Source organism: Dipteris shenzhenensis, chromosome 24 (genome assembly GCF_047967505.1).
Source record: "Dipteris shenzhenensis isolate YYH24624 ecotype China chromosome 24, Dip_SZ_1.0, whole genome shotgun sequence".
NCBI classification, from domain to species: domain Eukaryota; kingdom Viridiplantae; phylum Streptophyta; class Polypodiopsida; order Gleicheniales; family Dipteridaceae; genus Dipteris; species Dipteris shenzhenensis.
In genome coordinates, this window is record NC_141619.1 from 43686162 (window position 1) to 43703858 (window position 17697).

Sequence of the window (17697 nt, forward strand, 5' to 3'; positions counted from 1 at the left end):
GCTTATAGGTGCACCCATATTTTCACTATTCTAGATGCGCCTATAGACGCACCCACTATTTTGTGTGTCTATCAAGTGCGTCTATAGTTGCTTTGTCTTGTTGTGCTAGCCAAAAGCCAACTTGTAGAGCAATACAAGGCTAATGTTTATAAGGGTTGGGGAGAGGCCATGGGGAGGCCTCTAAAGTGGTGAGCGACGAAGCCGTGAGTCACTTTCATATGGGGGAGAGGCCAACCCATGGCTTCTCCTGACCATCAAAGTCATGTGGTGAGGAGTTGACACATCAGCAATTAAAAGGTTGATGTGATTTCCCTCGATGAGCCCCGAAATATACGCTACCATAATGCTCAGGTGGAGAGTGAAAATTATGCTCTCCACCCTAGCATTACGGGGCCATGGTTCGTTGTAGAGCTCCTATTTGATGAAGACATCTGACATCAAAGCTGTGACGTTCTGAAATAGTTTGCACCTCTGACATAAAAGCTGTGGCATCCGTGTTTCCCTTTGCGGGAACCTTTATTGTGCTCTGCCAGGGTTCGCCTACTATGTAGCATTTTTGCTAGTGTCGTAAACCATGGGAAACACAACAACACAAAGCAAATATATACATGCTTGATAGATGCCCAAAATAGCAGGCACGTCTATAGGCATTGCTTGAATAGAGAAATTACGAGCACATCTAATAGCGCGTCTAATAGCTCGTCTATTTGCGCGTGTATTAACACGTCTATTTGCGCGTCTACACTAAGAAAATACGGGCCCATCTAACATTGCGTTTATCAGCGTGTCTATTTGCACATGTATTAGCGCATCTATTAGCGAGTTTACATTGGGAATTAGATGCATATTTAGACACAAAACAGAGAATACAGAAAGTGAGATTTTGGTGTACATCATTGCTTTCCAAACATTGCCCATGATTACCAAAGCACATAATTTTAACAAAAACATCAATGCTTTTTTGCAAGCCCACATATACAAGAATTAAGTGAGCTGAGGAGAATGAGACAATATGTAAAATAGTTTTGCCAATATCAATGATGGGCTACGGTTCAATCTCATCCTCAATGAGATCAACCCTTGCCAAACTATCTACTTCAAAATCCAAACAAGTGTTTAGATCTACAAATATATTCAACCCACTACTTTTTGTGCTACTCATGTGCTCATCGAAATCAGCATCACCAATGGTAGGCTCGTCCTCACGGGTAATGGCCTTAATATCTATATCTCCTATCTCATGATCATCCTCCTCTCTCGTATCACGGTCATCATCACGTCCATGGCCATGATCATCCTCCATACGCTCCATATTAATAAATGTACTATACATCACTTTGGAACGTGGCATAATAGGTATGACATGCCACCATCTGTTATTATCCACCATTGGTTGATAGACAACCTAATTCAAACACAAATACAATCATGTTATTTTCCTTGCATCGAAGGTATCAAATATTTAAAAGTGAGTATTTTTATATGTGTGCACAGTACCTGTTCACATTGTTGCGGTAGTACTAGTGTGTCCTTCCTACTTTGCCAAAACTTTGTGGAGTCAATAGTTACAAAGCCACTTACATGGCATTTTATTGTTGCATTAGGGCCTCTTTCCACCATGTCCTTAAACCACTTTACATCCAAAACATACACAAAGAAGCGTTGAAAGTCAAGCTTAATAATATCTTGGATTATGCCACAATAATCATCCATTGCTCCATTCGCTCCCTCAAAGCTAGCAATGACATCACAATCTTGTGTGTCTCTCTTATCATCAATCCATTGTGTTCGAAAATGCTTGCCCTCACACCATATAGCATTGAACATAGTGCACTACACCAAGAAAAAATCAATTAAATAAGCAATCTAAATTATTGAAAGCTCCTAACTTATGCATAACATTCTATATACCGGCCTTGCTCATGCATCCCCTAGCATACTCCCATTCTTCCATTCTGATATGCATCCCCTCGTCTTTCTCTGCTTTCTCCATTTCATCAAGTAGCCAATCCACATGAATATCCTTTGAAAGTACTCTTAGATAGTGAGGGTATGGCACATGAGATCCATGGTGTGTACGAAAGAGGGCCCTTTCTTCTTGTCTTCTTGCCTTTGCATCCTTGTATCTTGTCACCCATCTTTTCATCACATCACTATTAAGCACGCAATAGAGGTTGATACTATTATGCAACTCTGTGTCTATTACTTTTTGCGTCCTTTTCTTTGAGGCACAATAGAGGTCATCCTTAGCTCTTCATCATCTCTTCATAGTCGTGGGAGAGAGCTATCCACATCAACAAGAAACTCAAAAATTTATACAAGTGACAATTGTACCAAACAACCCTCGGCCATGCTACCTTCGGGTCTTGTATTTTGTCTCACGAAGCCCTTCAAGGTCTTCATGAAGCGCTCGAGAAAGAACAACCATCGTGCATGTACAGTACCGCATATAGCAATCTCATCCACCAAATGCACTATAAGATGTAGTTGGCTTGTGAGAATAGAACATGGAAATGTCTCCTCCACTAAACAAACCACCTCCACTGACATAACTCGAGCATTCTCAAGCATGGTGGGATCTATTTCCTTTGAGCTCACATACCTAGAAATGAAAAAGTACACCATATTAGCAATCTGAACACCTTGCATGGAGCATTGATACGCATCATATTTTGTATCATGTAAAGTACCTCACAAGCTCGCCCATCTTGTAAATACAATCTTTCACGTCCTTCGATGCACTACATGAAATGCTAGTAGGTAGTATGAACTGAACCCACGTGGAGGTGGTTGATTAGTTGCTTATAATTATTCACTCACAAATTTGAAAGGAAAAAGTTATTATGCACATAAAATACTTACTTGGAGCATCTTGTGCCAATCATGAGATTTCAAGCCATATAATTGCTCTACACCTCTTTTCTTGCTCTTTGTAAAGGCTCCCTTCAAACACCTCATGCATCCAGTGGGAGTACGAATTGTAGTAATAGCGCGCTTCACCGCCGCCATCTCTAGCTTTGATGACCTCCACGGTGCATGAGGTAAAAAAACACGCCCATTTGGTCTCTCTTGTGGCCTAGCTTCACGCATCCTCCTTGTGATACATAGATCCTCCCTTATGCCTATGGAATCTCGTGTCCCATTCAAATGCTCCCAAATGGTAGATGCCACATTCTTGAAGATATGCATGGGGTCAAGCAGGTGATTGATCTTGAGGTGGGACCGATATGGTAAACGATAAAAGATGGAGTATCTAAACAAAATAAAGTGTTAGCGAAAAATCTTTATTTCCAGCCAATATAGCACACAATAGTTACAAACCCTTACCGGCTCATGCCAAGTGGTGGAGGAGTCATGGAACCGTCCCAAATTCTCATCCAATCTCCTGCGGTGAGTGATTGTGGGAGGACTTCATTCCAAGTGGCAACATATCTAGGATGATCAGGTGGGAGAAATCGATGGTGATTCTCATAGATGACCTTATTCAATGCATCTGCCCATGAGGCAACTAGCGAAGGACCACAAACAGGACATGCATGGTAACCCGATGTAGTGAGACCTGAACAATAGACGCAATTAAGAGTTGAAGGTGGGTTTAGGGTGCCACATGCTTTGCCTATTCATAATTAGAAGTGCAATGCTTACCTGAACACTCGCCATAGCCTGGGAAGTCATGCATCGTCCACATCAAGACTGCTTTGCAGTTGAAGTCTCATGACGAGGGAGGCCTGCTCACATCATGCACCTCGATACCTCTCCAAAGTATCTCTAGCTCGTCAATCAAAGGCTCTAAATAAACATCAGGATTTTTGAGTTTATGTTTCTCTAGAATTAGAAGGGACAGCATAACATGTCCTTTCTTAATAGCCATAGAGGGTGGAAGATTATAATTCACCAATATCACTGGCCATACACTGTAAGAGGTGCTTTTCAGACCAAATGGGTTCACACCATCCATACCCAATCCAAGTCTCAAGCTCCTAGGTTCTTCCTTGAAGCTTGGCCATGTGTCTTCAATATGCTTCAACACAGGAGAGTCTGCGAGAGTTCTCCACTTGCCATCGGTTGATCGATGGGAGGAATGCCATGACATGAGCTCTGCAATGGATTTGCACTTGAACATATGTTGGATGCGAGGGATTATGGAAAAATGTCGCAGAACCTTATGAGGCACGTCCAAAGTTTTGAGATCTACTCTATATCTTGCCTCTCCACAAGTAGGGCACTCTCTTGCATCCTTATGTAGTCCACAAAACAAAACGCAATCGTTGACACATGCATGGATGCGCTTGTAATCTAATCCTCCAAGAGAGGTCACATGTTGCCTTGCCATATCTCTTGAGGTTGGTAATTTATTCTCCCTTGGAAGCATTTTACACAATAGCCTGCACGTGAAGACCATAAATGAGGAAAAGCATTTGAGTAATTGACCCACTAGCATAATTCACCATGTTTGCAAAATAGACTTTAAAGCTTACTTGAGTAATGCATTCAAACTTGCATTACTCCATCCATAGATGGTTTCCAAGTTTAGTAACTCAAGGGAGGCACGTAGAACAGAGAATGTGCACCCCTCAAATAGTGGAATCGATGGTACAGTAAAAAGATCATCCTGCTCCATGCTATCATCCCTCCCTTGATGGACATATAAATCCCGCACCATATCATCAAACACCTCCTCCTCCACGGCTTCATGAGGTAATGGCAGAGGGCTACTATCACCATCACTCCATGCATCCGTAACGGTCCCTCCTGAAGATCCCACCTCATATCGTCGATGCTTCGCCTCCTCACGGCGAGCATAGGGCAACATATGCAGGTGTGGCACTGCATCCTGTATCAAATTAAAACGGGATCATAACTCAAACATATGAACACCCATAGGTATCTCAATCAACCTTAACTCTTTAACACTTACCATGTTTATGGTCGCATCCCATTCTCCATACTTTGAGATGTGATTGAGTGTAATCCTACGTGCACGATACATGTTTCCTTGACATCGATCACACATACATTTGATTTTTTGCTCCAATCACATTTCGCAATGGTGGATACGGAGGGATTCATCCTCACTGGAGCTACTTGTTGAAGATGAAGACATCCTACAAACAAACAACCCAAAAAAATTTGCTCTTCTTCAAATATTTAATTTTAAACTCTGTGGCGCATCCAAAACCGCGTCTGTCTGTTCTGTGATGCGCGTCTACAACCGCGTCTATCTGTTCTAAGGTACGCATCTACAAGCGCATCTAAAACTACGTCTACTCTGTGTATTTAGACGCGTGTATAGACGTGCTATTAGACGTGCCTATAGATGTAGTTTTTAAATCTGGTTTAAGCGCGCTCGCTTTGCTTTTCTTCACATTACTTATACTTCGCGCGGCTTGCTTGCTTTGCTATTAGCAGATCCACAGTTTCGACGCTTAAGAGGAAGGCATCCACACTTACTTCCAAGCTTAAAGGAGAAGAGGGCGAACAAGGAAGAGAAGCAACTTTGAAAAAGGAGAAGAAGCTTCCATACCTCTATCCAAGGTAAGTCTTTTTACAGTTGATCTTTTTTGGAAGTTTGCTCTCTTTGGATTTGTACTTTCTCGTATCCAAGAAACGCATGATATTTGATATCAGTGTTACGTTTTTGTGTCAGGCACATGTCCTTTTCTACTTTTTAAGAAAGTCTATCTGTCGGAGCACGTCTATAGGTGCGTCTCAAAGCACGTCTAAAATCGCGTCTACAGGTGCGTCTAGCCTATTTGCAGACACAGACAACCGCGTCTATAGACGCGCTCTTATACGCGAAAATAGACTCGCTTCTCAGATGCGTCTATAGACGCACTCCGACGGTAATCTTTTCTTCCTTTTCTCTTTCTTCTCAGCTCATCAATAATCGTCTTTTTTTCTTTTTTCCAATTCATCATGTGGCCAGGAAGCTCTTCAGGCTCACTTAATCTTCGAGAGTCTATTTTTAGAGACTTATATAACCTTTTAGGGCACCCTCCTAGTCCTGCAGAGTTATACAAGTATATGATGGGTACTCTAAATACCCCCCAGGAGTCGGCACTACAGACTCCAAACCACCCCACACCAGCTGAGATTACCCCAGTGGAGTCAGCACAGCCCAGGCGACTACACAGCCGAGGCCCTTCTCCCATGCCGTCTTATGCCCCTTCCCCCATGCCGTCTGATGCCCCTTCTGCCATGCCGTCTTATGCCCCTGCCCCCAGGCCGTCAAGAGGTCCTTCTGTCTCGCGGAGCCGTCGGCGTACTCCTGTGTAGTCAAGACTCGGTTCTCCAGCTACGAGTGGTCCACGTAGTCTCTTGCAGTCTCCAGCTACGAGTGGCCAACGTACTAGCTCGACACGACACGGTAGCAGGCGTAGTAGCAAGGAGAGCGGTGGGGGATGCATGGCACAATGCTTTGGGAGGGGTGGTGGTGGGGACGACGATGATTCAGATGATTTAGACGTGCCTCCGGGTGATGGTACGATATTCTATGACATCACTCAGACAGGAGGCATCTTGATGGATGCATGGGGGAAGGACATCATGGCCTTCATGCGCTCTGTAATTGCTAACAATTACAGAGATTGCTTTATCCACTACAAAGACCAGCCAAAGAGGTTAGCTGATGAGACCCTCGCTGCTGTTCGCTCTAGGTATCCTAACCCCCCCAATCGTCAGTTCACAGATAAATGGGCCAAGTCAAAGATTGTTACGATACTTGCAATAAAAGATCTTCGCTTTTAAGAGGCAGGCACTAGCGGAGCTTGCTAGGCTCGAGGGAGGTCAACCACCAAGGGGCCCGCCCCACACCGCTCATAAGCGTGAATGGAAGAAAGCAATGAAGTTAGCGAGGGAGGACCCCAGTTTGCAGCACGTGGAGGCACGAAGGATCCAGATGGAGCAATATGGAAGCGTGCATTTTGGAGCAAGGGCTGTTGAATCATGGGAGGCCCAATTTGTAAGTATCGATCTCAAATTATATTGCTTATGTAGTTTATTAGGAGGTTGTTTCTTTGTACTAACCCCTCCGTAAATTGTGTCGTCTTGCACTTGATATCGTGGGCAGATACCCTACTCCTGTCGAGATAGCCTACCATTGCCACCATCACAGAGGAGATACATGAAAGCACTTCTATCATGATGGGTTGATTACTGAGGAGCAGTATATCCAGGCTATTGGAGCGGCCCCTGAGGTATTTGAAAGTAATTAAATAATGTTAATATTATAAGTAAAGATTTGATTTTTCATACATTGATATATGTTGTCCCTTGTTTACAGGTCCCTGCACAAGAAGACGAGGAAGAAGACATGACGTCTGTCTGTTTTTTAAATTTTTTAGTAGAGTGTCTATTTAGGCATCTAGATGCGCATCTATACGCACGTCTGTCTGCTATATAGACGCGCTGTTAGATGCGGGTCTCTAAACATAGAAATAGACACGTAAATAGACGCGCCTGTAAGTTTTTTTTAAGTTCAATAAACTCATCTGTGTGTGCGTCTGTGGGTGCTTTGTCTTGTTGTGAAAGCGCTCTTAGGATACATGAGATTTCCATGCATCCTTTGGGAGTACATTGACGCCCATGTGAACTGTTAGAAAAGAAGAAGATTCTAAAGTCATTTGAAATTGGACAATGGACCTTGACAACGACAAAAAGGACCATCCGACAATGACATGACAAGCGCTGGAGGTCCAAAAGCTTCTAAGAGGAGTTGCTCTATCCTCAACTTCCAAGCATCCATGGCTTCTACGGCCAAACCTCACGCCCTTGCCGTCCCCATGCCCGCCCAAGGCCACATCAACCCTCTCATGCGCCTCTGCAAGACCCTCGCTTCCAACCATGGCTTCCTCATCACCTTCGTCACCGTCCAACCTCTCCACCAACGCATCATTCACTGCCAAGCCAATTCCAGCCCTCCCACAGATGATCCGCACTCCATCCATTTAACCTCGATTCCCTTCCCCTCGCTCGACTTGACGGACGATTTCAGAATGCCGTTTGAAGGCGTGCTCGCCCGGACAGAGGAAGTCGGTGATTCGCTCGAGCAGCTCATACTCCGGCTTTCAAAGGAAGGCCCTCCCGTCACCTGCATCATTTCGGACGCCTTGATTTCAAGCGCAACACAGGAGGTGGCTGACAAGATGAATCTTCCCAGGATTGCTTTATTTCCGTCCAGTCAAAGCTTCAATTTATTCCTTTATTACGTCGTGAAGGGCACGATTTCTTTAGGCGATGGTTAGTTTCCTGTGAACGTATCTATCTTCTATCATTGAATGGCTACATCCAGCTCTACTGCGAGGGTCTCTAATGGTGCTATCTTTGTATGTTCTCAGTGGTTACCAAAAGAGTCACCCAGAAAAACAAGGCAGATCTCTTCCACGATGCGCTTCCGGGGTTTCCTTCCCTGCACAACGCAGATCTACCTCATTTTAGACATATTTTAGACGAAACGGACTACATAATGCGCTTCATTACCCGCCAAAGCGATATTGCGAATAGGAAGGCAGATATGGTCTTGGTGAACTCTTTTGAGAATCTGGAAGGTCCTGCGTTTCGTGAGATGTCCAAAGAGGTTCGGGTCTATCCGATAGGCCCTCTGATCGAAGATTTGGTAAATGAAACCAGCACAAGCGTATGGAGAGAACAAGACGATTGCCTGCAGTGGCTCAATACGCAACCATTGGGTTCCGTCCTGTACATCTCCTTTGGCAGCATCAGTCTTGTGTCCGAGGTACAGTTCCAAGAGATACTTGCAGGCCTTGAAGCCAGCAACCAGCGGTTCTTATGGTCCTTCCGTCCCGGCATGGTAGAGGGAGCGCCGAACACCCAGCTTCCCAACGAGTTTCTGGCAAACACGGAAGGCCGAGGCTATGTGGTTTCGTGGGCACCGCAGATGCGAGTTCTCTCTCACGGAGCGGTGGGTGGGTTTTTGACGCACTGCGGCTGGAACTCGACGATGGAAGGAGTGGCTAATGGGGTACCGATGCTGTGTTGGCCATACAATGGTGATCAGATGATGGACTGCAAGTATGTGGTGGAGGAGTGGAAGACGGGAATGAGGTTGGAAGGAGGGGAAGACGGGGTGGTGAGGAGGGGGGAGGTGGAGAGGGCGATGAGGGAGTTGATGGAGGGGGAGGAGGGCGAGCAAATGAGGAAGAATGCGGCAAGCCTGTGCGAAGCGGCTCGTCTGAGCGTGCATGAGGGAGGCTCCTCTCACACCAATTTGCAAGCGCTCGTACAGCATCTTGTAGCTAGGGCGGTTAATTAGGGCTTCTCGCAGCTCCTTCCAATCTGCAAGCGCTCGTACAGCATCTTGTAGCTATGGGGCGGGCTTCTTGTCCGCAGCTCCTTGAATCAGTTTCTTAGCACCGCCTAGCAAACTTTGACATGGCCCCTCATGTTTTTTGGGCGTTTTTTGGAATTTTCAATTTCTAATCGTGTTCATGCTCATTGCTTGCCACTTTCTCATCGTTTGAAGGTATCTTCTCCTTAAAGGTGTCGTGCTCCTCATCTTGGGGATCGAATTTCACCATTTCTTTTCTCGTTTTGGTAGATATTGAAAGCCTCTTCTTTCTTTGTGTCTCGGTGCGAGATGGTGAAGCCACTCAGAAGGCTCCTCTCTTTTCTTTCAACATTTTTTTATTCACGACTTTTTCAAAGGTAAGGTTGCTTTTGGAAGGAATATGTAAGGAATTTTGAATGACTGTGTTTTGAGTGATGGGAGTACGCTGGCCACTCGTGGCTGGAGAAGCAACTCTCGACTACACGGGAGTACGCCGACGGCTCTACGAGGTAGAAGGACCTCCTAACTATAGGGGGGGAGAAGGGGCTCGGCTTTGTAGCCTGCTGGGCTGTCTTGACTCCACTAAGGTAATCTCAACTGGTGTGGGATTAGCGTGGTTTGGAGTCTGTACTGCCCACTCCTGGGGGGTGTTTAGAGTACTTATCATGTATATGTATAACTCCCTAGGAGTGGGAGGGTGTCCCAAAATGTTATATAACTCTTAAAAGATGGCATCCCGAAGATTATTTGAGGCTGAAGAGCTTCCTATATTCCACATGATGAACTGAAGAAAAGAAAAGAAGAAGATTACCATCAAGCATGCCTCTTTCCATCATGCAAAAGAAAAAATAGAGTGACAACCTAACATTGAGCAAGCATTTACAGACTCCTGCATTCTTTAAATTAGAGTAACAGAAGTCTGTATCTGCTTGCTCAATGTCAGGCTATTGAAGCTTCACGTGGGGAAAAAGAGAAAAGGAAAGAGAGGAAAAAAGAGAGAAAAAAAGAGGGAAAAAGAGAAGAAAAGAGAGGAGAAAAGAGAGGAAAAGATAGGAAAATAGAGAGGAGAAAAAAGAGAGAAAAAGAGAGAAAAAGAGAGGAAATAAGAGAGAAAAAGAGAGGAGAAAGGAGAGGAAAAGACCCGAAAAGAGAGAAGGAAAGAGAGGATAAAAGAGAGAAAGAAAAAGAGAGAAAAAGTGAGGATAAAAGAGAGAAAAAGAGAGAAGAAAAGAGATGAGAAAAGAGAGGAAAAGAGAGGAGATAAGAGAGAAAAAGAGAGAAAAGGGGTGGAAAGAGAGGAGAAAAGAGAGGAAAAGAGATGAGAAAAAAGAGACAAAGAGAGACGATAAGAGGAGAAAAGAGATGAGAAAAAAAAGAAAAAAAGAGAGGAGATAAGAGAGAAACAGAGAGCAAAAAAGAGGAGGAAAGAGAGGTGAAAATAGAGGAAAGGAGAGGGGAAAAGAGAGGAACAAAGAGGAAAAAAAAGACTGAAAAAGAATGCTTCATCTTGCATGCCCTCTTTCTTTATCCTGCCCTCATGCTTCAGTCCAATTTTCCTCTTTCTTGGACCCACCCTCATTGAATCACTTATTTCCATCATTCATGCAATCCCTTATTTCCTCATGAATGCTTAAGTGAAAGAGAAGGGGAAGGGAAAGAGAAGGAACAAGAAGGGGAAGGGGAAGCGTAAGGGGAAAGGGAAGGGGAAAGAGAAGAACACACAGGAAATATTGTTGTAGCGTGTCTATAGAAGCGTCTAATAGTGCGTCTACAGGCACGATTGTCTGTTTTTCCAAAAATTAAATGCATTGTTTGACGCATCTATAAACGTGCATCGACAGACGCCTTCTTAAAAGAAGCTGAAAAGGACATGCGCCCGACCCCAAAAAGAACAACACTAGTATCAAAAACATCCCTTCCCTACATACGACAAAGGACGAATCCAAAGAGAGAAACTTCCAAAGAAGACCAACCGCTAAGAGACTTACCTTGGATAGAGGTAAGGAAGCTTCTTGTCCTTCTTCAAAGCTTCTTCTCTTCCTTGTTCACCCTCTTCTCTTGTATTCTTGGGGATGACTATGTAAGCCTGGAGATGAGTGTCGGTGCTTGGAGATAAGTGTGGATGCCTAGAGCTATGTCTGTTAATAGGAAAGCAAGCTGCATGATGCTAAAAGTATGTGAAGGAAAGCAAGCGTGCTAAAAGTAGGTTTGAAAATCAGCTTGCAATCTGCGCATCTAAACATGCGTCTAAAAGCGCATCTAAATGCTCGTCTATCAGTGCGGCTACACTATGTTTTAGATGTGCCTATAGACGCGTTTCACAGTACAGACGCGGTGTTCGACGTGCTTTTAGATGCTACATAGAGTTTTGACATTTACAACTCATGCAAGAATACATTTTTTGGGTTGTTTATCTGTAGGATATCTTCATCTTCAATAAGTATCTCCAATGAGGATGCATCCCTCCGTATCCACCATCGCAAAATGTGGTTGGAGCAAAAAATCAAATGTATGTGTGATCGATGTCGAGGAAACATGTATCATGCATGCAAAATTACACTCAATCATGTCTCAAAGTATGGAGAAAGGGATGTGACCGTAAACATGGTAAGTGTTAAAGAGTTAAGATTGATTGAGATACCTATGTGTGTTCATGTGTTTGATATATGATCCCTTTTTTAATTTGATACATGATGCAGTGCCACAACCGCATATGTTGCCCTATGCTCATCGCGAGGAGGCGAAGCATAGGCGATATGAGGTGGGATCTTCAGGAGGGACCGTTATGGATGCATGGAGTGATGGTGATAGTAGCCCTCTGCCATTACCTCATGAGGAGGTGTTTGATGATATGGTGCGGGATTTATATATCCATAAGTCCTCAGGTAGGGATGATAGCATGGAGCATCTTTTTACTGCAACATTGACTCCACTGTTTGAGGGGTGCACATTCTATATTCTACGTGCCTCCCTTGAGTTACTAAACTTGCAGACCATCTATGGATGGAGAAATGCAAGTTTGAATGCATTACTCAAGTAAGCTTTAAAGTCTATTTTGCAAACATGGTGAATTAAGAAACAATCACGTCATAGTTCATTTTGTGTGGTTGTTCTGCTTTCTTTTAGTACATGATTTGGAAATGGTAGAGGCTTTATTTCTTTTCAAGGAAATTTGAGAGTGAAATTACAAAGTCTTTGTAACAACAGAGAACAGAGAAAATGAGAAAATGTAAAAAAATAGTAACTTTAGATATCCTTTCAAGCAAGTAGATAGTTTCAACTACATACATTGTGACTATTCGTAGTTTTCTACAAAACTTTCTTGAATTTTATTTTGAGATGCTTGGGAGCATGTATTTCTTTTTGGAGCAAGATCCATGATGTTTAGCTTGTGATAAAATGGAGCCCAATTAGGAGAGAAAGTTAATGGATCACATGTCATCTTTGACGCAAGGACCACATCTCATCTTCAAAGGTCCTTGCTTCAAGAATCTAGAATATTTTGTTTATATATTCTGTTTTTTCTTGGAGACAATGGTTTAATAATGTTTCTAGATTTGAAATGAAATTTATGTTGTGTTTTTGGAATGTAATAAGTCAACAATGCTATTAGAGCTCTAATTATTATCATTTTACTTGGTACTTTTGTGTTTTCTTAGCATAAGATTATTTTCTGATGTATTTACAGTACATTATTTGAAAGCATTTAGAAATTCTATTTGTTTTCAAAGAAATTTTGTAGAGGGTAGTATGAGTATAAAAGCACGGTAAGTTTGAAATGAGTTTCAAATGCATATATCTTACTCTCTGAGATTTAAACAAAAAATTATTTGAAATATATTTTGAGAGTACTTTGTTTTGAAGCAAGCTCCATCAACGTCGTCGACCTTGAATACAATAGGGGCCACTAGAGAGGGCAAGTTGTTTTATCACATTTTTCCTTCAAAGGTCCTTATCCTAAGAATCATATATGGTGCTTCACAAAAAGATAAATTTATTCTAGATTCAAAAGTTTAATAATGTTTGCCATTTTAAAGGTAATTTGTGTTGTTTTATTGTAATTTGCTAAGTCAAGTGTGCTTAAAAATTTTCTAAATGAACGTTCATTTTCTTTTTTATTATATGTTGTCTTTTTATGTGGTACTAAGTTTTTTTGTTGTCATTTTATGATGTATATGTGTTGATGTTATTGACATTCATATTTTATTTTAGCATGTTCAATGCGATCATTACATAGTTTGTTTTAGATTCTGATTTGTTTTACATTCAATAGTTTAGCAATGTTTGTGGTGTTTAAGTGTAATGCATGTTGTTTCTTTGTAATTTATTAAGCCAAGTGTGCTACTATATTTTAAAATTCAAGATCATTTTATTTGTTATTTATATGGTCTTTGTCTGTGATAATATAGTTTCATTTGCTATCATTTTACAATGGTATATGTGTTGATGTTATTGACAGTTGTATTTTATTTTAGTATGTTTGATTTGGTTAACCATCATCACATGGTCATGAAATTTTTTATTTCTTCTTTCTATTAACACTTTCCTTTAGTTGTTGACAAGTATATGTTTTTTAAATGTTGTGGACAAGGAGCTTGGAAGGATCTGCTCAAGCATGCTCTAAAGAGACAATGCTAATAACAAAGCTCGAAGGATTTTAGAATACTACACTAGATAACAAGGAGGCATTATTGCTTGTGGGACACAATTGAAAGGCCTCCAAAATACTACACTATCTAACAAGAGAGAATTATTGCTTGTGGGACTACGGTATGGTTTACTAGGAAATTATAAAAGGTAAGAGAAAGCTTCTTGAAAATCCAAAGAGTATAGTTTTTTAATTCAAGAAGCATCATAGATATGGCATTGAAATCTTGCTAAAAACGAAGAAGCATCATAGATATGGCATTGAAATCTTGCTAAAAACGAGGAACTGCTAACATGACTAAGTTCTAGAAGCATTTGCTTCTAAAAGGAAAAAAGAAGCTGCAAAAGAAACAAAAAGAACTTGTAATAACAACTAGAGGCACATGTGCCGAGAGCACTCACCTTTGAAAAAGATATCTAGCCAAGTAGCTGGCCTGTTGTTCAGATTTCTAGAGGGCTCCCAAAAAAGGCACGTTCCTCTATGGTAGAGCTCTGCCCCTAAGGGGGAGTGCAGCAAAAGGCTTAAAATATCAATATTCTAGTGTCTCGGACTAAGCCAGCTCTCAAAGCAAGACAACACTAGAAAGGGGAAAATTGTGACTAAAGTAAAGATTGTTAACACAGTCCACAAGCCTCTAGAACGAAGCCTTGCATCCATGGCTTTTAGCGCCAGGCCTCACGCCCTCGCCGTCCCCCTGCCCGCCCAAGGCCACATCAACCCTCTCATGCGCCTCTGCAAGACCCTTGCTTCCTCATCACCTTCGTCAACGTCCAAGCCATCCATCAACGCATCATCGAGTGCCAAGGCGCTTCCAACCCTGCCGCAGCTTCGCAGTCCCACATCCATTTAGCCTCGATTCCCTTTCCCTCGCTCGACATGACGGACGATTTCAAACTTTCGTTTCTATGCATTATCACCTCGACGGAGAACATCGGCGATTCGCTTGAGCAGCTCATACTCCGGCTGTCAAAGGAAGGCCCTCCCGTCAGCTGCATTATTTCGGGCACTTTCATGTCAAGTGCAACACAGGAGGTGGCTGACAAGTTGAAGCTTCCCAGGATTGCTTTCTATCCATGCAGTCAACGCATCCATTTATTCTATCACTAAGTCTTGAAGGGCAGGATTCGTTTAGACGATATTGGTTAGTATAGCGTGATCCATCTTTGTTTGCGCACATCCTTTAATGCGGCGGTCTCTGATGATGTTATGGTTGTATGTTCTCAGTCATAGCTACGACGAAAAACAACACAGACCTCTTCCACGATGCGCTTCCGGGGCTCCCTTCCCTGAACAACGAAGACGTACCGCATTGCAGACACATTTTAGACGAAACGGACTCCCTAACGCGCTACTTCACCCGCCAAAACGATATTGCTAAGAGAAAGGCAGATATGGTCGTGGTGAACTCTTTTGAGAATCTGGAGGGTCCTGTCTTTCTTGGGATGTCCAAAGAGGTTCGGGTCTATCCGATAGGTCCTCTGACCGAGGATTTGGTAAATGAAACCAGGACAAGCGTATGGAGAGAGCAAGAAGATTGTCTACAGTGGCTCGACACGGAGCCATTGAGCTCCGTCCTGTACATCTCCTTCGGCAGCATCAGTCTTTTGACCCAGGTACAGTTCCAAGAGATACTTGCAGGCCTAGAAGACAGCAACCAACGGTTTCTATGGTCTTTCCGTCCGGGCACGGTGCAGGGTGCGCCGAACGCCCAGCTTCCTAACGAGTTGCTGGCAAACAGTAAAGCCCGAGGCTATGTGGTTTCGTGGGCACCGCAGATGCGAGTTCTCTCTCACGGAGCAGTGGGCGGGTTTTTGACGCACTGCGGCTGGAATTCGACGATTGAAGCTGTGGCGAATGGGGTTCCCACGCTGTGTTGGCCCTATATGGGGGATCAGATGATGAATTGCAAGTACGTGGTGGAGGACTGGAAGATGGGAATGAAGTTCGAGGAAGGGGAAGATGGGGTGGTGAGGAGGAGGGAGGTGAAAAGGGCGATGAGGGAATTGATGGAGGGGGAGGAAGGCAACCAAATGAGGAAGGATACTGTAGGCCTATGCGAAGCTGCTCGCCTGAGCGTGTAAGAGGGAGGCTCCTCTCACACCAATCTGCAAGCCCTAGTAGCTTGTATGGCCGCTAATTAGGGAAGCTTCTGCAAGGAACAACTAACCATGGGTAGCTCCTTGGTTTGTTCTAATCAAATTCTTCCTTTTGTATGTGCTATGAACTTATGAATGAGTTTATCTTAGTAGCACTCACTCGTTCCACTACGAACGTACTAAGCATGGGCAGCTCTTTCGTTTTTCTAATCGCTTTCTTCCCTTTGAAACTATGAACTTATGTTGAGTTTATCTTACTCATTCCATTGTTCCACCATAGTTAAAAACACCTTCTTGTGGTGAATTTGCTACTATTTACTTTTAAAAACAAAAAAACTCCACCTCTCTCCCTAGAGGAGTGTCCTAATGCCCTTTTTTTGCATTGACTATATTAGTTAAAGTGTTTCTTTTTCTTTTAAGAATTTTGCTCTACTCAATTTATACATAAGACATGCAAACATGACCATCTAATGATTGATGGTTAGCATAACTGTATTGCAATAAAGATGCATTGGTGTAAGATTTTTTGCAAGAAGAATGTAGCACTTTCAAAGAATACTGCCATCCAACTTGACCAAATGACTTGTGCTACCTGAAGTCTTTTACCACAATATGCAGGCATGGCATTGATTTTGATCCAGAGCACATAGTGCTTGTAGATGGCATGCCTCTAAAGGCAATGTTGAACCCGCTTGGAACTTGCATCACTCAATCCTAATTTATGGTGAGCATCCTCTTTGTGAGGAGTTATGTCAGTTCTTGTTATCATACTTGGGGAAGCCTGCAAATTTGAGGGAAACTATCCAAAAAGGATTCAAATTCAAGTTTACCTTACGAGGGCCATGTTATTGATACCATATCATATGATTCTGGATAGCACCCATTTGAGTTGTTGATTGAATAGGGTCAGCTGTGGGCTAATCTTCCTCTTTGTCACATTGTGCTGCATCTGCTATATATTCTGTTGCTTCTGTACTCTTAGGTGTACTAGCACACCATGATTGATTTGGGCTATGCATAACTTCGGCATTTGCAAATAATGCAAGCATCTTTGTTTCTATTTGGGCATATTGATTAACCTCTTATGCATGCATTGTAGGAGTTTTTGAGGTGTCAACAGGTTCTTCTCCTAGTATTGAAAATTTTTACTCAAATGGCATTTTTCTTTTAGTTCCTGCCTTCACTTTTGCACTGAGATCCTTGATATGGGCGTGTAGCAATTGCAAAAAGCCTAGTTTTAAGATTGGCCCATGATTCCTGTGAAGTTCTGCTAAGCTGATTCATCATTTCAGTAATATATGTTTTTGTCATAAACACACCAGTATAAACACATTGGTAAGGATTGCTTACATGATGTCAATATGGTGGTTTAGCTCAAAGATACTTCTGCTGCCATTTCCATCAGTTATACTTCAACATTTTCAAGCACACAGATGCAATCTTTCAGGATTGTATTCTCAATTTGTAATTCTCTCTGATCAGCGCCCATTTTGTCAACTTGAATAAAAACTTCATCCTTCATTTCTTGCAGCCATGCTTTGATAGTGGGCATGCATTCTTGTTGGACTTTGACCTCTGCCCTGTCAATTTTTCTATGTATCTGTTTTACTATTCCTTGGAGTTGTTGTACTCTTTAGCTATCTCGAAAACCTCTGCATGTGCATTAG

The 17697-nt window shown here is 42.7% G+C and overlaps 1 protein-coding gene and 1 pseudogene across 1 annotated transcript; both read left to right on the plus strand.

Annotated features, from left to right (window-relative positions):
* Positions 1-7752: 7752 nt before the first annotated feature.
* Positions 7753-9322, plus strand: LOC147886636 (UDP-glycosyltransferase 85A2-like). Its single transcript, XM_087395358.1, has 2 exons — positions 7753-8238; positions 8337-9322. The coding sequence occupies exons 1-2, from the start codon at positions 7782-7784 to the stop codon at positions 9269-9271; spliced, it is 1392 nt and encodes a 463-aa protein (XP_087251484.1). The 5' UTR covers positions 7753-7781; the 3' UTR covers positions 9272-9322.
* Positions 9323-14589: 5267 nt separating this feature from the next.
* Positions 14590-16075, plus strand: LOC147886637 (UDP-glycosyltransferase 85A1-like; annotated as a pseudogene).
* Positions 16076-17697: the final 1622 nt, after the last annotated feature.